General features: G+C 41.8%; 2 protein-coding genes across 4 annotated transcripts; both read right to left on the bottom strand.

The window, feature by feature from the left end:
- Positions 1 to 132: 132 nt before the first annotated feature.
- On the bottom strand, positions 133 to 14,600 carry ticrr (TopBP1-interacting, checkpoint, and replication regulator). 3 transcript variants are annotated; one of them, XM_058075221.2, is made up of 21 exons: positions 13,446 to 14,600; positions 11,465 to 11,702; positions 10,582 to 10,814; positions 10,275 to 10,506; positions 9,584 to 9,722; positions 9,313 to 9,437; positions 9,009 to 9,212; positions 8,590 to 8,735; positions 8,030 to 8,130; positions 7,837 to 7,930; positions 7,636 to 7,718; positions 7,256 to 7,486; positions 7,032 to 7,119; positions 6,866 to 6,938; positions 6,608 to 6,739; positions 4,021 to 4,111; positions 3,882 to 3,937; positions 3,510 to 3,787; positions 1,384 to 3,385; positions 1,146 to 1,277; positions 133 to 502 (listed from the first exon to the last, which is right to left on the bottom strand). In XM_058075221.2, exons 1-21 carry the CDS (start codon positions 14,097 to 14,099, stop codon positions 387 to 389), a joined length of 5,448 nt encoding a protein of 1,815 aa, XP_057931204.2. In that variant the 5' UTR covers positions 14,100 to 14,600; the 3' UTR covers positions 133 to 386. The 3 variants fall into 3 exon arrangements, with proteins under 3 accessions (XP_057931204.2, XP_057931205.2, XP_057931206.2); XM_058075222.2 differs by having other exon boundaries at positions 1,146 to 1,274; XM_058075223.2 differs by having other exon boundaries at positions 7,032 to 7,113; positions 13,446 to 14,598.
- Positions 14,601 to 18,605: 4,005 nt separating this feature from the next.
- Positions 18,606 to 19,676, bottom strand: lg1h11orf96 (linkage group 1 C11orf96 homolog). The gene has a single exon (XM_058075641.2). The coding sequence runs from the start codon at positions 19,516 to 19,518 to the stop codon at positions 19,138 to 19,140; it is 381 nt and encodes a 126-aa protein (XP_057931624.1). The 5' UTR covers positions 19,519 to 19,676; the 3' UTR covers positions 18,606 to 19,137.
- Positions 19,677 to 19,704: the final 28 nt, after the last annotated feature.

Genomic DNA, 19,704 nt, shown 5'->3' with positions numbered 1-19,704 from the left:
GGTCATTGTTGCATGGCAACCAATGACGCGCAGTCTTAGTAAATGATCGGACTTTCAAAATAAGACATGTTTATCAAAGAAGAAAAAAAAGACACTAAGTTGAAAACTATTTATTTACAAAATACTCTGCAAATTATTTACATTCAAATAAAACCTTTCCCTTTGACTTAAAATTGCTTTTTGTGATTTGAAAAAAACAACTAATAAATAAACACATTTCAAACACTTAGGCTCAGAATTGACAGATTCAATGAGAGAAATTAATTAGAAATGAGAACATTTTTAGTTTTAGGAAAACAAATTCAATAAAAACATTTTTGAAACGTAATTTAACCCAAAGCATCCAAATTAACAAAGATGTTTCACCTCTGGTGCTCTGTTGGGCCTCAGTGAATCAGTCTTTTCCTGCTGTAACGTTGCCCTGTGCAGGAGAGTGTTATAGGCTGGTTGAAGGTAGAGTGTGCCACTTCCACTTCCACACTCCTCTCGGCTGCCACTTCGTCTGCAACGGTCAGTGTATAAAGTTGTGGGTTAGAGTCAAGTTGACGTCAAAAAGTGACAACACATTAAGTTGAACACCATTTAAAAAGGGGACCTATTATGCTTTTTCCATTTTTCTGACCTATGAATTAGGGATCGATCGATATGCTTTTTTTGGGCTGATGCCGATACCTTTTTTTTTCCCCATCACCCTTAGCCGATGGCCGATTTTGCTTGGGCCGATATTTGTGTCCGATACTGTTTTTGCTTCGTCAATTTATATGAAAAAATGACAATGATAACAAATATTCCAGGTCTCAAGTTTACACAAATATTTATTGAAATGTAAACACTGAACACCGTAGGATTCAGCTTTCTTAAACACACATTTAAACGGCATTATCAACTTTAAAAGGAATAAATATTCAACCATGTGCAAAACATTCCTGTCATAGTTTAAGTTTTATCTAGCGTCGATGTGATGACTGCTTCTCCGAGCACTGTTGGAACTACAAAAAAAAATCCCATCAACTTACTAATTGTTTTAAGTTGGAAGGAAACTTTGCTCTGTTGGCAGAAATGTACAGTAGAGGCTTCATTATGCTACAGCGACATGGTTTGCTCCTCTCCCTCGTAACAGTCCCACGGGACTTTACCAACTGTACCTTGATGGCGCGGTGTTCTCTTGCTTGAGGATCCTGGTTTGCCCTTGAAGAGCAGTGGAGACTGAGTGAGAGCAAAAATCCCACTCGCTGTCACTGGCTTTCTCACCTTTGAATGGGGAGGGGTCGCTGCTGCTGGAATGTAAACACAACCAGCCGTGATTACATTGCAATGGATTGTGAAAGAAAATAGTTAATCGCTCTAATGAACTGTCCAAAAATATGCAAACATGTAGCTTACTGGAGTTGGCGTCTCCAGTTCCAGCTGTCCACATAATTTCTTCTTCAGGCCTTATAGGATCAGCTGCCATGCAGTCTCCCACAGGAGACAGAGAAGATGCTTGTTTTGGAGGAGCTTTGTGGCTGGGCTCATCAGTATCATCCATGTCTGACAACCGGCTCACGCCAAGCTCAGCTTCCTCCAACATCTCCTCAAGCAGTGGCTCACCCTTCTGGCAACGCTCTTTGCCTCCAACCCCTCTGATGTGGGCTCTCTTCCGCCGGGGCCAACTGTTCAGGTTGTCCGGCGTCATCTTTCCGACACTCTGAGGGGATGGGGACATGGGGAAAACATCTGCAACTGCAATTGGTGACGTGGTTCCCGCAGGATGGCGTGTTGGGGTGTAGGACTGGCATATGTAGGTCTGAACCACTCCACCTTTTCTGGGTGTGCTTTTGGCAGGCGTGATGTGAGTACAGAAGGATGGTGAAACACAACCAGAATCTCTGTGTTTGGGGAACAATGCCAATGGGCTCTCCATTGGTGAAGGTTTAATGCTGACGGAAGGGCTCTGAGCTCCCAGTCGAAGTCCGTCATCAGTGACCAAATTGCTTGCATTCGTAGAGTCGCATTTCAATTTAAGTTTGGGAAGCCCAGAGGTTTGCATTTCCATTTCTACTTGATAGGAAGTAGATTTTGGTGTACCTGTGCCTTTTTGTTGCCGCTGCCTAGATGGCCCTCTGGGAGTTGAAAACCTTTGGAATTCATTCGAGTAGCCCAAACGAGCAGCCGCTTCCCGCTGCTGGCGGTCGGGAGTCTGTCTGAAGCCATAGCTGCGACCAGGTGTACCATGTACGTGCGGGTTGGAGGAAGGCATTTCTGATGCAAAATCTTCACTGGACTTTGAAGGTTTGCGGGAAAAGCTGATTTTCATTTTGAGGCCTCCGCTAAACTGCGTCTTTACAACTAACGCATCCACAATGTCAATACTGTCGTCGCTGGTGGTGTTGACTTGTGAATCAGACTGAGAACTTGTCTCACATTGAGACATTTGCAAACTTTCAGCCCTTTTCTCTTCTGACTGAAAGTTGCATTCCAGAATTGCGGTAGATGTAGATGGAGAGTCCGTATCCAGTGCTAAGGTAATACTGTCACTTGGCTGGGGGTTATTACTGGTGGTTTCAGCAACTATCAGGGACTTTCCTGGAGACATGGTTGAATTGGCCACTAATGCTGTCATTGTTTGCTTAGACTGGGATGCAGTGCTTGGACTTTTACCTGGTGTTCGCCCAGAGCGAGTAGCCATGTGGTGAGTAGGGCTCAGTATCTTGGTTTGACTTCTAGTGTTGGCTGTAGGAAAGGGACTGTGTTCTTCTTCTGGAAACATTTGTATAGGCACCGCCTCCAGCTGAGTGTTTACTTTTTCAGAGGATTGAGGGTTGTCCTGTAGCAAAACGGCCCTTCTTGAATACGGTGAAATCCTGAGTAAGCTTACCTGACAGGTCTTCTCAGGGATTTTGAGGGTCTCCTTTATTTTGCTGTGGCTTTTTATAGGGCTGTAGAACTTGTTAGGTGTCCTCACCAATCTTGGTGAACCAGGACATGCCATGCGAGGAGACTCAGGCATCTTGAATGTCACATCCTCTGGCACAACACATTTTCTTGGTGATGGAGACCAAGTAACACTCTTTTTGGGAGTCTTGGAATATAGATGGAATCCAGTGGGAGAGGCACATTCCGAAGTCTTGACAGGAGTTCTGAGAATGCCCTTTAGTGGACTCCTTAAAGGACTTTGCTTCAAGGTTGTCTCTACTACAAAAGTCTTTTTAGCAGGAGATCTGAAACAACTGCCTCTCAGATCCACATCAGGTTGTCCAGTAGGACTCTTGACAGAGAGACCACACACCCGGGAAGAAGGTGGAGTTTTGGGAGTTCCTGGTGTGCGAGGAGTTCTGGGGGTTGTGCTCAGACAAAGGCCTCTTGTGGATTTTTCACGTCTCTTTTCCGGTGTCTTGTCTGGACTCTACACAGGGTAAGATATCAGTGTACACTGTTATTTTAGTGTGTAAATGTTATTATCCACAACTTTTATGAACACTTAATCTAGGACCCTTTTTGCTTGATACAATGTCTGATGTTGTACTTACCTCAAAAACACTGGAGTCTGTGGAGAGCCGAGACCTGGTGGTCCTGGTTGCTGCCGCAGAGGTAGAAGGACGACAGGGAGACTCAGCTGCCCCAAAAAGAAGCCTCATGGGTGACTGTACTTTTTTCACATTAACATTTTGAATTTTTCCTTCGCTGAGCGTAAGCTGGGAAGCAGAGAGCGCCCTCTCCAGGTTGCGGGAACGAGGCTGGGAACTTGAATAAAAGGTGTTGGAGTGTCTCCTAGCAAACTTCTTTATCCTCGGGCTCCTTCGGACCTCTGTCACAAACATAAAATTATAAATAATAATTATAATAAATGTTCATATTTGGTCTGATATGTGCCACTGAAAAAGTAAAAAGCAATTGCTGACCTGCTGGTTTTACTGGTGATTCTTCTACAATGCACTCCTCACTTGGCACAGACCTCCTTTATATACAGAACGCAACAATATATTACAATGTACAAGTAAAATTTGGCACGCTGCTGTCAGAATCTGCTACTTTGCTTACCGTCCCATTTTTTGTCGATAAAGGAGCCTGTTGGACCCTTGCTTGTGGTGGGGTGTTTCACACACTTTCTTTGTCATGAGTCTGTGCCCCTCTGAAAAAGAAGAATGAACAATAAGACTACAAATGTTGGGATCAGACCGATTTTTTGTATTTAAAACTGACCGTAAGCTGACCTCCTCTGTAAGAGTTTTAGTCATGGTATTTACAAAAACTAAGGATCGACCGATACATCGGCCGGCCGATATATCGGGCCGATATTTGCGTTCTTTACTTGAATCGGTATCGGCCGACACATATGGAGGACCAAAACTGCCAAAATAATAAATAAATAAATAAAAATAAAAACAACAATAAAAAAAAAATCAAAAAATTAAATACAAATAAATAAATATAAATGGAAATAAAAACAAAAATAAAAAAATATATACATAAATAAATAAAAGCAAAAATAAATACAAAAATAAAAAACAAGATTCAAAAATTAAAAATAAATACAAAAATAAATGTAGAAATAAATACAAAAATAAATATATAAATAGAATTACATATCAATAAATAAATAAAAGCACTCTGCTCTCATATGTATTTATTTCATGCTGCAGACAATGTCAGCTTGAAATGCAGAAGGAAAAACTATTCAAATGAGGGGGCGGTCCTAAGTGTGTCTTGGGTTCAACTGTTCGCCTATTGGTTGAAAGACATGTGAGTGTGAAAATCGACTAGGTATGCCTGCAAACAGCCACAGCAAGAGGAAGTCACCACACCACTCTCAATGGCGGTAAATATGGCTGCAATCTCCAGGGATCTCTGTTTGCTAGCAGATATTTCGGATAATGCTTCCCCGGATTACCTGCTTTTCCGGGTGGAAGCCTTATTGGAGCAGTCAATTCACACAAATGAAACAACAGACTCAGAGGTCGACCCTGTAGTTTACAGGACCTTGTGTGAAGTTGTGGAGTACCTAAACATTCAAATCGCAAGTTCTGGTGACAGTGGACAAGTTGGTCGTCCATCGCTGGAGCTGTCCATGCAAGCCGTGGAGACTTACTTGTAACCAATAGGCGAACAGTTCAACCCAAGACACACTTAGGACCGCCCCCTCATTTGAATAGTTTTTCCTTCTGCATTTCAAGCTGACATTGTCTGCTGCATGAAATAAATACATGAGAGCAGAGTGCTTTTATTTATTCATTGATATGTAATTGTATTTATATATTTATTTTTGTATTTATTTCTACATTTATTTTTGTATATATTTTTTATTTTTGTTTTTATTTCCATTTATATTAATTTTTTTGTATTATTTTTTTTTTGGAGGACCCTGCAATACACGCAGTCGTGGCACCCCCGCCACATAACAAGGGTACGTTTTCAACTTTTAATTAGCCTCTGACAGTTAGGCATAGTTGAAATATTGCCACCTGCTTTGAAATAGGTAACATGAATGCCAAGTTTAAGAATTAGCTTGCTTTTTACACCATACACAGCCCTTCACGTTTCACTGGGTGACCGCGAGGCATAACCGTTTAAGTCATGGTGTGACAACAAGAAATCCCCAAAACATCACATACCAACGCAACAGACGAATAAAAGCACTTTCACTAGCTGAGCAGACCAAGAATGAACAACTATGCAACTTTAACTACAAAATGACTATAGTAAAAAAGTAAACTATTTACATCGACGGTGCCACAAAGCATGCTGGGAACCAGGAAGTGCTCCCAGCGACGCTACAATATAGTTTAGTTTGTGGGTCTGAAAACCAGGAATGCTGCTGAATGCTTCATCTTTAAAAGTGCCTACCGTTGGAATTAGGGAGCTGTTGATGTAGTTGGAGGCTAATATGTACAGCTGTTACCAACACCGCTTTGATGTCAATGTTGGCAATTCAGTCCCATGGTGTTTGTAGGAGTTTTATTCAGCAAACGCCGGGCTGAGGTTAAATGTGTGTCGTGTTTTGTGTGTGCGTCCGAGCACGCACGCACACGCACACACACACACACACACACACACACACACACACACACACACACAGAAGGAATTGGAGCAGCCATGCTACGACAGAAATGTTTTGCACATTGTTGAATATTTACTCCTTTTCAAATTAATAATGCTGTTTAGATATGTGTTTAAGAGAGCTGGATCCTACTGTGTTCAGTGTTTACATGTCAGTAAATATTTGTTTGAACTTGAGACCTTTTTTCATATAAATTGAGGGAGCAAAAGCAGTATCGCCCCAAGCAAAATCGGCCATCGGCTAAGGGTGATGGGAAAAAAATCGGTATCGGCATCAGCCCCAAAATAACATATCGGTCGATCCCTACTAGAAACACTCTAAATTTTATGAAATTGGTTTTATAAAAATGTGTAATTGTTATTGCTTAAAATTGTAACATTATTAGTTCCATAATTGAGAAACACATTGTCAAAGTATCAGATAGGGACACAAAATCTGATCGGACTTGTGGCCAAAAGAATCAGATCAGGATTAGAGGCCAAAAACGCTGATCAGGCCATCCCTACTTAAATGTAGTACAAATAAATGCGTATAAAAAGTGCAGGAATTGCTCCATGGTCCAGATTTTACCTTCAGACCCGTTAGATCGTTTGCGCTTCAGTCCTTCCACAGTCGACAAAGATTGGCTCCTTGGGAGTTTGGCCTTCTTGGATGGAGAAAGCATCTCTTGGTTGAACAAGTTTCTTCTCACCTTGGTAACTTCTGACAACAAATCACACCAAAGTCTCTACTGAGGAATGTACCTTCTTTACTTTTGTGTACGTTTCTCACAGTTGCAGTATAGTAATGTAAAACTGACTCCTACCCCATATCAAAGATATACTGTACCGTGTGTTTCTTGTTTCTGAGGTTGTGGTACTGCCACTGTTTTTTCCGGAGCAGTACAGGCTTTTGATTTGGACTGCTCAAGACAAAATAAATAAGGTAACACTGGCGATTGCAAATGTGAACGGTTGGTAACTCAACAACCATGTAGCAGTTATCTAACACTTACACTTCGTGTCGTCTTTTTGGGCATCTCTATTTGGCGTAAACTCTGTGATGATTCAGTCATACTGCGATGACGGGTCAGCATTCTGCTCCTCAAAAAAAAAAATGTATGCTTAAAATTCTGCACTCATCTGAGAGAGAAGTCACCTTATTCAACACCTGCTGAATAAGTTTATTCTAACATAAGAAAGAAAACAATATAACAAAGGCAGCACCTGCCCCTCTCACCTCTGTTTTTTAGCTGAGCGATTTCGCAGGTCTTGCAGACGATCGTTACTGTTCGAAGCCAGGCTGTGTGTGGATAGAGAGGCCAAGGATGCTGAAGGAGAAACACTGTCCTTGGCTACTGACTCGTCACTGAAGAAGTCTGTAGGAAGAACGGCCACCAAGGCCTCGGGGAGTTGCGTGCCCAGACTGTGGTAAATGTCTGCCAGAACTCTTGGGATGGTTGTCAGAAACCTGCCATGAGACTTTTGTTAAAATAATTACAACAGAAAAAGCACTGCTTGATAAACATTTGTCTTTTTAAAGAAAACAGCTGTGAGGTTTAATGCTAAATGACTAAAATGCTCCATGACATGACATGACCCTGACACTGGAACACTTACACTGGGAGGACATCATCTTGAAGGAACCTTGTGAGAGTCACAGGGTCTTTTGTCAGGGATATAATTCTCATCATTTCAGCCACCTTAACACCACAATGGTTTAAATAGAAAAATAAAACAAAACAAATAAATGCATTGGTAATCATGAAATAGCATCTGCCGTTGTACAGTACATCTTATACATAATAGAGAGCATCCTACCTCTTCAGCAATCTGTTCAGCATCCAGACAATCAGCCTGTTCAGATGAGAAAAGTCTGCACAACTCCAACCTGAGCCATGCCTGGAGCTGGCACCTAGTGGACACAATATGCATTACCATATGTAAGAGCTAGCCTGTTAACACATCCAGGGGGAGTTATAAGGATTAAGCAGCCACACAAGTAGACACTCACTCTCTGACTTTGCTCTCCAAATTTGCTGCGGAGCCATATGACTGCCTGATAGATCTGCTGGTCTTAAGAAGGTGCTGCTGGGAAAACTGAAGGGTCTTGACCTGTGAGGGAAACACTGAATTTTACACATACAAGTAGCAATGTGCTTCATTTAATTTTTTTTTTTTTTACTTTAACTACTCATTATCGACCAACCAAGCGAAATGCTGTTCACATCCATTGTTGAAGGTGACCTATTATGCTCATTTTTTTGGCCCTTTGTATTGAGTTGTGGACTCCCATTGAGCAGCTACGCACGATAACCAGTGCAGAAAGTTTTCTAGATCTTCCCGAATCTGCACCTATTCCAGCAGCATTTCATGCTTCTCGCAAAAATGTTCAGAGCCATCCCAAACTTCTTTCAGGGTTCACTTCCAAATACGCAAAACTCATTATCTGAAAATTTGGCATCGGATTAACACAAGAATACAACATTCTAACTACATTTATAGGACAGAAAAGTGGAATAGAATAGAATAGGTCCCCTTTAAATGTGTGCAATAGCTGGACAGACATTTCACCTGAAGCTCAGGTCCTTCCACAAGGAATGATTTCACAGCAGTCAGAAGCTGCTGAACACCAGTGAGGAGAGAAGAGTCTTGTTCTGCAATGGTCTTCTCATAAGTGGATTTCAGATGAGACAGCAACTCGGCTTCACTAGTGAAGGCTGAGACAGGAAGAAAATACTTTGATTACTCCAGTTAGCTGGTGATCAACAATGAGGTGAGGTGTCCAATATGAAATGTATATGATATATTTTCTTTTAACTGTAATAATATCCAACACAGAATAAACTAGAATCCAGACACTTCATATGCATACGGTATATACATATGTATTTAAAAAAAAAAAAAAAAAAGAATATCTTCAGTCTGCATCTTTGGACACACAATGAATAGGAAATTGTCTTCTCTGCTTGCAGAGTGACACGGATATTAACCTATGACGTTGGCTCCTCCAGCTCTTGTTTTGTTGTTGGAGAGTTTCTTGGTCTGTCTCTCAGCCCCTTTGCCCTCTGACCCCACTGGTTCTGCGTCAGCCTGGCTCTTCTGGGCCTTTAAGTTGAGCCGAGCCACATTCAGCATCTGCAAGGAGCGACTCATGGTCTTCATCTTCTGCTTCACAGGAGTACGCTGGGTGCCTCCTGCGGGGAAAATGACAAATGTAATGGTTGAAATTTGGTGTCTGCTCTGTGTTTTATACTTGAACTGATTCTCTTTTTTTGGTTCAATTAGCTTTCTTACGTTTCTTGCTCCTCTTGTTGTCGGAAGCCTTTGATGTCTGATACAGCTCTGCAAGGTCATTGATCAGCTCTTTATGGGAGAGATACTCGTCTTCTTCTCTTTGGTCAGGTACTGCATGGAGCAACCTGCCAATGAATGTAAGTAGTGCAGCATCAGGATCAATACTTAACTGTATGTACCACACTGAGTGTCTATCAAAGTATCATTGGCAAACCAAGTCAAACCTGCCATTTAAAACCATGCAATAATAATAAGTAAATAAATAAATAACCTCAATGACTCCATCAAATGGGAAGTGACTCCGGAGTGATCTGAATGAGGAAACCATGTCTCTAACAATCCCGCTGTCAGTGGGCAATGACTGAGCTCCTGCTGGGCCCACTCGGGAACAATATAATCATTTGGATGATCTAAACAGGACACATAAACAAAAATATAAACAGTAATACAACAGTAATAAACATATGCGCAGAAATAGAATAGACGTTTTAAAGCAAAACACTTTTTTGGAATTTTGTCCATCATCCACAATCCTTGTGTGAGACAACACACGTCTGTCTTGTGTGTGGCTGAAATGAGGCAGCTAAAAAAATGCACATAATGGAGCAACTATTCAACTCTTTTATATTTATTCATATTTGTCATGACTGTTATATAAATTATTTAAGAATCTTAACAACTATATTACAACATTGTTATATTTCCTTATTTTCCTATGTATTTTAACCTACATGGTCACAGCATGTATAACAAAACGTTGACAGTTAAGTGAAGTTGGGTGTTTTAATTGCAAGCTTTGGAGGCTGAACAGTTAACATTCTTAGCTGCCTCTTTTTTTTTAGCTGTTTTTATATCTTTAGAATGCACAGAAAACAGAAAGACATGTGTGTTCATGTCCCACATAAGGAATTGTGAATGATGGGCAAAATACCAAAAAGGGTGCGGTTTTCCTTTAACCTTACCATCAGCACTGTCACCATCCTGCTCCATCATGTCATATACAACACCTAAGACACTGCTCACTACTTCTGGAAGGTCAGCAGAGATTGCTGCTGTGGTGGTGGAGGATATAGGCTCAGGGGTGTTGATGGGCTGAGTGATCACAGGCTGGATGATGGTGAGCAGAGCTGAAAATTGGGACAACGGAGCGAGGACAGCCGAGGACAACAGGCCACTAACGCTCACCTCAGCAAACTGGGGGATAAGAATTTAAAATTGGACAATAAAAGCTGACATCAAGTTATACACAGTTCTATTTAGATTTCTCACCATGGAGAGAGAATGAGCAAACATCTCCGTCAGGATATGAAGGAAAGCAGCAGCTCCTGGCTCACTTGTGCTGGGGCACTGAAGCAGCCACGACTCTGTGTTGGTGTGTGACAGTGAAGAGGCATCCCAGCCCTGCAGCATACTCTTCAGACATACTTCCACACCCTGAGGGAGAGGGCACTGACTGCAGGACACTGGCTCTAAAGTAATAGCACAGCTCTGTGCAACACCACCTGAGAAAGAGGGGTATACACACAGGTGAATGATTGTGATACCACCATGGAGATCCTGCATCTTCTTTAGTTTAAACATGTGTATGACAGTTTGTGACTCAAAATTATCCATAGGTATGAATGCGAATGTGAATATACTCTACATGCCCTGTGATTGGCTGGCAACCAGTAAAGGGTGTTCCGCTGCTGTTCCAGCACACGCCCGCAACCATAATGACGATAAGCGGCATAGGAAACAGATGGACAGACGGATATGGCAACGGGTGGATTACATAACCACCCGGTACTGCAACTATATCTATAGTGCGATCTATCTATGTATCTATAGTACCACCAAAGGAAAGGTCAGGTGGTAATGTCTATCTATAAAAAAAAAAAACAACTATGGTTACATTATGTTTTTGTTGCTATTTATTAATGAAATTATAAAAAATACTAATTAGGTGATCACTTGGATAAAAGTATCGATAATTCAGGACTTTTTTTTTTTTACTAGTCGGTAAGTACTGTATGGACCTTAATGGAAATTTAAAGATATTCAGTGGTGGGCGTACATTTCGGTGCTAGGAATGTTTATGCACTCGATGTTGTGCAAGTCTAGTTTGTATTTTGTTTTGTAAAAATTGATGACATATGATATAAACAACAACCTTGGTTGAGCCAGAGAATGCCCCCCGTGGCAGGAAAAGCAAGGCAGTGCTGGTGTTCAGAGGACAGCAAGTATCCTAGACTGGACCGGAACGGGAAGCTCTCAATCCCAATGCCGGCGTCTGTCTTCTGAGCAGAGGACGGGCTCAACAGTGCCACCAACGGGATCACTTTGCCACCAACCTGTGCCAGGACCTGAGAGATTTTGTCAAAGCCTAGCTGGTCCTCACGTTGCATGTTCTGTAATTTGGCAAATACAGATGTCCATCAGGAACTGAGTAAAAAGTTGATTTCATTGACAAGTGAGTGTATCTATAATGAAATACATTTGTTGAATAAGCCGTACAAAATGAACAAAAAAATTACCTCAGGGAAAATGTACAATAAACAGGTTGCACACCATTATTACTGCTTTTGATAACAGAAATGACAAAAAAAGATCAACAATAATCCAACTCCAACTCTCACTACATTGACTGTACATTCATGGTTGTCACAAAGAGAAGTTAAAACAAAAATCAATTAATTATTGCGATCGAGAGCTGATGAATGATAGCCAGCAAGCCTCTCCGGTGACGTCGGCTGCTAGTGGGTAGAACCAGGGCAATTGCGGATAACCAAAAATATTTTTTTCTTCATGAATTAAAAGATAAAGAAAGAAAAGATAAAAACTATCATTTATAAAGCAGATAGATTGCATGTTAGTGTGACTCTAGCTCACGATTCTTGTGCAATCCTTCAATCGCCCCACACATTTAAAATTATTTTACATTGGGGAGCTCTTAAACTTTACTTGATCTGGATGTCTGTCAGGGGTTATGGTCTTTCAAGAAGTCTTTAAAATTAATTATGGTGACATACTTTTGCACAACAGGCCACACGATGGACGAGTGGTTATTTTGGCCTCAGAGCTAGATCGAGGGTTCGATGTGTTTAGACATCTGTGTGGTGTTTGTGTTCTTCCAGTGTGCACATTTGCTTTCTCTTGGTGCCCCGGCTTTCTCCAGCATCCCTAACTGGAGACTCTAAATCAGGGGTCTCAAACTCACGGCCCGTGGGCCACATGCAGCCCACAGGACGCTAGTTTGAGGCCCCCGCCTTGATATGAAAGTTTAATGTTAGCGCAGCCTGCACGAGTTTGATATGGATGCTGTATAGGTATCATGTACCCAGAAATGACAGCTTAAATTGTTTGTTTTTTCATCTTATTTTGTGTAGAAAAATAAATGTTAAGATATTTGAGAACAGTGGAATGTTATATCAGAGCTTTTCTTGTGGAAAAACGGAACAAAAACACTGAAAAAGTGTAGGGTATAGCAGAAGCACAAGCATTGAAGACAGTTTTTTAAATTTTTTTCTGTTTTTATGCAGGTTTTTTTTTTCAAACCTGATGCGGCCCAGGCTGTACGGCAGTTGAGTGGTTAGTGCACAGACCTCACAGCTGGGAGACCTGAGTTCAATCCCACCCTCGGCCATCTCTGTGTGGAGTTTGCATGTTCTCCCCGTGTGTGCGTGGGTTTTCTCCGGGTACTCAGGTTTCCTCCCACATCCCAAAAACATGCTAGGTTAATTGGTGACTCCAAATTGTCCATAGGTATGAATGTGAGTGTGAATGGTTGTTTGTCTATATGTGCCCTGTGATTGGCTGGCGACCAGTCCAGGGTGTACCGCGCCTTCCGCCCGAAGACAGCTGGCATAGGCTCCAGCACCCCCACAACCCTCGTGATGATAAGCAGTAGAAAATGAACGAATGATGCGGCCCAACCTCACCCAAACCCTAGCCTCAGTGGCCCCCAGGTAAATTGAGTTTGAGGCCCCTGCTCTAAATTGTCCATAAGTGTGAATGGTTGTGATTGGTTGGCGTGCATTCCAGGTTGTACACAACCTCTCTCCCAAAGTCAGCTGAGATAGGCACATGCTCAATCAAGAACAAACACAATATGAAAATTGATGGCTGGATATTTTCACATCAGCAAAACTTACCTGAACATGAAGAGTGCTGTCAAGCCACTGCAGCACGACCTGCCTCTGGGCTAGCATGTCCTGGACAGCTTTGGATAGAATGTTCTCGGACAAGTCTGAATGAATGTCAAGGTTTCCCGCAGAGAGATAGTCAACCAGTTGAATCCAGCTTCGTGGACACTCTGATACAATAAACACTACATTTCTCCCGTGGTTTGAAAGGTCGTCCTCCTGCGAATGAGAAGGCCTGCCAGATAGGCTCGCCTTTCTGGGCCTCAAGGACAGCTTCGTAGGAGACGTGATGTCTGGTCGGTCCCATTGGAAGTCCAGCAAGATTTCTTTGAGTGCAGTCTGCACTGAAGCAGACTGATTGCATGGCTGCTTCTGTTGGGGGATGAAGTCATTGTCTTTGCCGTCAAACTTGGCATCAAACTCTACGTCGAAGTCATCGAATGTTTTGTAGCGAAGCTCCTTAAAGTCAGACCCCCTCGTTATGAGGCTGGCACTTCGTCCAGTCTTCGTCTGGAAGAATTTATAGCCCCAGCGTACTTTATCAAACCCATACCTGTAGCCGTAGTGAAGTAGCATCTGTAAAATTCCACGTTTCAATAGATGCTTTCTGGCGTCCAGTCTGTAATCCACATCGACGACAAACACGAGGTTTTGTAAAGCCATATTGTCAAGCAGTTCCTCCCTATTGCCGTCCACTAAATGTCAATTCAATGTACGTTCGAAAATATGCGTCATTCAGCAAACAACATTAGCAACAGCAACTTCAATATAGCTACCAAGCGAGCACGAAGTTGGCTCAGAAGAAGCTACTGCGACTCGTGTAGCGATACATTTTACTCCAGTATTGGTCTGACACACAACGCGATACGTATAAAATAACTACATCCATGAAAACGTCTGAAAATGTAGCATAACATTTTGTTAAGTTGCTAAGCGGTCGCCATTTTCTCATCGTCAAGACATTCTGAACCGTTCGCGCTCCTTGAACGAAATTCCACCCCCTTTGTCGTGATTGGTCAATTCCATTCATAACAATCTCATTGGTCCAGTAAAGTGCAGTTGCCATACAGCGATTAGCCGAACTGTCACTTACCCAACCACTATTGGCTTAATGTGCCATCGGTCACATGTGGCGTACCAAACGACAACATAAGGCGACGGCAACAGGCACCGCCCTTATTTAACTTTTAAATATAAGTTATGCAACACTTGCACAAGTACTTTCAAAAACAAACGAAAAGCAATAACTGCACGAAAGCAATGCTGCAAGTTAAAATATCTGTCAACATTTGCATGATAAAATATGAAAAACGTATAATAGAGTAAAAAAATTAAAAATGGGAAAGTAAGTAAATAAATGATACACCATAGTAGGATTGTTTTCCTTTAGACCATTCTTTACAGTGTTATTGTATCAGTATAGTGATCTTTACTGCCAAGTGTTTCACAAAGAAAAAAAAATTACATATTAATTCCATAAAGTAGGGGTGGCACGGCGGTCTAGTGGTTAGCGCGGACCTCACAGCTAAGAGATCAGGGTCCAATTCCACCCTTGGCCATCTCTGTGTGGAGTTTGCATGTTCTCCCCGTGCACGCGTGGGTTTTCTCCGGGTACTCTGGTTTCCTCCCACATTCCAAAAACATGCTAGGTTAATTGGTGACTCCAAATTGTCCATATGTATGAATGTGAGTGTGAATGGTTGTTTGTCTATATGTGCCCTGTGATTGGCTGGCAACCAGTCCAGGGTGTACCTCGCCTCTCGCCCGAAGACAGCTGGGATAGGCTCCAGCACCCACCGCAACCCTCGTGAGGATAAGCGGTAGAAAATTAATGAAATGAATGAATGAATTCCATAAAGTGTGGTCCACCTGGCGGCATGGCTAACTTACGTTTTTTACGTAAGCTTGGATCTCTCATGTACTTTATGGGGTTTGCAGAATTTTTAAGTTTATTCTTTTGCATGTGTTTTTGGTGATCACTCGATCACATATCTGGCATAAAATATAAGCCACACAAGAAAAAAATGGTGAGTGGGTGCAAGTGGGTCACCTTGTTTTGAATCCCTCGTCACTTTGTTTCTTCAGCACCAGAGGGGGATGATGAGGCGAGAGAAGAAGGATGCGGAGAGAGCGTCTCAAATGGTTGTCTCACTTAACCGTCTCTCACCTTGCATTAAAATATACCAACAAGATGGAGGTCAGCGATGCTTTAAATGCAGCAAACAAAAAAGTCTTATTAACGGGGTTCAAAGTTCACCAGTCAAAGATGGTCACTGCATTTGGAGTTTGGAAATTTTCATTCACAGACACCATTTTGTCAGCCTATATTTGTATTGTTTTTGTACGCACATCCGACAAATAGGCCTCTATAGTGTCAATGAGTCTGTCATTAAAATGCAATTCGGGTGTTAGAGTGTTACCTTTTTGTTCTTCCTTCTGTGAGTGGAATCACTAAGCAGCTCCTTCAAAGCCATCATTATTCTTTATATTAGAGAGAATTGCATATGCAGTTGTTAGATGACATTAAGTGTGTTATGATTATGCACCAAAGATAATAACCTCTCATTCAATAGTCCACATCTCTAAAATGTGTAACTAACAGTTGCTTCCTTCCTGTTTTTACATTTGGTAATATTGAGGCCTCTGACATGCAAAATAGGAAATGGTTTGTTTAGTGCAGGGGTGGGCAAACTACGGCCCGGGGGCCACATCCGGCCCGCCAAGTGTTCTTTCCAAACTATTTCATTTAAACTCAACATACAACCTGGCATCATGGCTTGAGCCAACCTTTTTATGGTTGAAGTAGCTGATTTATCAATTTTCGTTATTTGATCCTGAAAAAAGGGACACAAGCACATAATAATAATCATAATAACAATAATAATAACAATTAGAATAATAATAATAATTATTATTATTAACCAAATAACAATATTATTATTATTATTAAAATTTTAATTATAAGGCACTTTACATCAAATAAATGATCTCAAAGTGCACATATAGCAGACTCCATGACACTTAATATATATAGTCTGACCCCCCCCACCCCCCATCAATTTTCTTAAATCAATGCAGCCCCCGAGTCCAAAAGTTTGCCCACCCCTGGTTTAGTGTATGATAAGGGTGTCCACATGCTCTTTTGCTCCCATTTTTCCTGAGCTGAAGTCAAAGATGTAAAACCTTTTCTATGTAGACAAAAGGCCAATCTCTCTCAAATAATGTTCAAAAATCTGGTTTAGTGAGCATCCATAATTAATCTCACCGAGACCACACAGGTGTGTCTTAGGCTGGCCAAAATAAAAGGCCAGTCCAAAATATGCAGATGAACTATATTGGAGGGGGATTGGAAAACCACTCAGTATCTGGTGTGACCACCATTTGCCTCAAATACAGTATATGACGATCTAAAGCATCCTAAATATGAAAATATGAATGGCTGACATACCCTGTGTTGTGGATGGATTACCCGATGATGGCGGTGGGGTTATGGTATGAACAGGCATATATTATGGACAACAAACACAGGTGCATTTTATTAATGGCACTTTGAATGTGAAGATGTATTGTGACAAGATCCCAAAGCCCACTGTTGAGCCCACTGTTCATCCACAAACATCATCTCATGTTGTAGCATGATAATGTATGGCCCCATGTTGTCAGGATCTGTGCACAATTCTTGGAAGCTGAAAACATCCAAGCTAATGCATTGACAGCTTTCTCACCTGACATGTCAACCACACCGAGCATGTTGAGGATGCTCTGGTTTTCGACCACCCAAACCAGTAATACAGTTATACTGCACCTGTTGGAGTGGCATTTTATTGTGGCCAACCTAGGACACACAAGTGGAATAATGGTAATGGTTTTATTTCATTTGAACATGCATCAGATTACAATTGAGTGCATCACATAATCAGTTCACAGTTCCACATGTCCAAAAGGAGTAGGAAGAAGCAAAGATTATTAAATCCTACCCCTCCATCTGGCACTTTTACAATCAGTAACTGTTACATTTGTTCACTTCCTGCTTTCCGGAATACAACATTTTTGTCCCGTACCGAAGTACAAGGTGATATGACCATACAATGACATTATGTGTACAATAGTAACTGTCAATATAGTGATATATATAGCACATCATGACTGGTTCAAGACTCTTCATCCTTGTATTTAGCAAACATCAACTGCTTGTATTGTTTCTTGAATTGGCTCACCGTTGTGCATTGTTTGAGGTCCTTACTCAATCCATTCCATAGTTTGATTCCACATACTGAAATGCTATGGCTTTTTAACGTAGTCCTAGCATATAAGTAAGGACCGCAAACAATACAAGCAGTTGATGTTTGCTAAATACAAGGATGAAGAGTCTTGAACCAGTCATGATGTGCTATATATATCACTATATTGACACTTACTATGGTACCCATTATGTCACTGGATGGTCATATCACCTCGTATTTCGGTACGAGGTGCATTATTAAAAACAAAAATCAAAAAAAAAAACTTAAACTGTATTATGGAAAGCAGGAAGTGAACAAATGTAACAGTTACTGATTGTAAAAGTACCAGATGGAGGGGTAGGATTTAATAAGCTTTGCTTCTTCCTACTCCTTTTGGACATGTGGAACTGGGAACTGATTATGTGATGCACTCAATTGTAATCTGATGAATGTTCAAATGAAATAAAACCATTACCATTTATACTTTTGAGTTCAGCTCATGAAAAATGGGAGCAAAAACAAAAGTGTGATGTTATTTTTTTATTTTGTATGTATTTCTTAACTATTTTGACGATTGTAGTGTACAGCTAATAAAAACCTCAGTTTGAGGGTTGGCTTGGGGAAACCTGGATACTGGCAAAACTTCATACTGGCTTTATTTGAAGTACACAAGGCCAAAAGTAAGCCACCCAAAAAATCTCTTACACAGTCAGTGGTGAGACTTGTCGGGAGAACTTTACGGAGAACACCAATAGCTGAAATAAGGAGAGTGCGTCAGCAACCTTGGGAGAGGCATACACGTCAGCAAGTGAATGTTTACATACGCCTCAGACATCCGCTCACACTTAACAAAACTGCACAAATCCAAATATATCTGTTTCATCATTTCCTCTAATGCCGATAGACAGATTGTGCATCTCCAATGCAAGACTCAAACAAGTAAAAATATTTGAAAATATTTATTCAAAATACATATGACAAACATTGTAATTAATATAAAGTTGAACAATTTAACATGAAGTACAGTATAAAGGCTACAATTTCTGTGACAGCCGAGGCGACTTTGCAAGTCAAGAGCATGATAAAAATCTACATTCCATTTAGTTACAAAGCAAAAGAATAAATAATTTTTAGAAAGGAGTTCTTTCTTCAGACATTTAAAGTCACAAAACAAGAGCGTGAACTCTTCTCAAAGCTTTGTCATGAGTGACTGCCAGGCCACTGCACGGTGCTATTTACAACTTTAGTGGAGTGGCGACCAGCATTCCATGCATCAAAGATCTGGATCCATACAAAAATGCCTTTAAAAGGCAACAACGTCCACTTTTAAATTGGCCTCTAGAGTAGGAATACATTTAGGAAAGCGTGTTGCTAAGACACTTCTCATGTCTACGCAGCAGTACTGATACATGTCCGAGCTGTGTACTGCATGTTCATATGTTAGTTGGTGTTTGCCTCAAGAAAGTCACCGGACCCCCTCACTGGGTGGAGTCGGAGTCACTGGAGTCCAGGCTGGCCTGTGTGGGGGACGGGGCGCAGTGGTGGTGGGCAGCTGACGAGCAGTGGAGGGTCTGAGTGCTCCTCCTTAGGTTCTCCAAGGACTGCAAGAAGGAGCGACGGGCCCGCTCCTCCTCCAGTGGCGAGGAGCCCTCCTCCTCCACCTCAGCGATCTCGGCAAATGTGACCGGTTGGGTCTTGAAGCGGGCCTCGCGGGGTCGGCGGACGCGGCTTTTTCCCCTGGATGGGCACTTGGGCACGGGCAGCTGCTGGGGGAACTCCTCCATGGCAGAGGCCATCAGGTGGGCTGGAAGGACATGGAAGCCGGACGACTCCATGATCATGTGACGCACAGCAGCCATTGGTTGAAAAGACTCAAGTTGGGACAAACTTTCTTCAGTGTGCTTGACACTCAAAAAAAAGCAGGCAGGCAATCCAGCAGGAAACTGTCAAGTCCAGCACACAGAAGGTCTCTAAAATGAGTCTAATGCTTCTGGTTAGAACCGTGCAGACGACTGTTGAAATCCTGCAGCCCTCAGCTCCAGCGC

This window comes from Doryrhamphus excisus, linkage group LG1 (genome assembly GCF_037039965.1).
Source record: "Doryrhamphus excisus strain RoL-2023G ecotype Guam linkage group LG1, RoL_Dexc_Guam_v1.1, whole genome shotgun sequence".
NCBI classification, from domain to species: domain Eukaryota; kingdom Metazoa; phylum Chordata; class Actinopteri; order Syngnathiformes; family Syngnathidae; genus Doryrhamphus; species Doryrhamphus excisus.
Note: the sequence above shows the minus strand (reverse complement) of the source record. Positions and strands in the feature narration are given on the sequence as shown.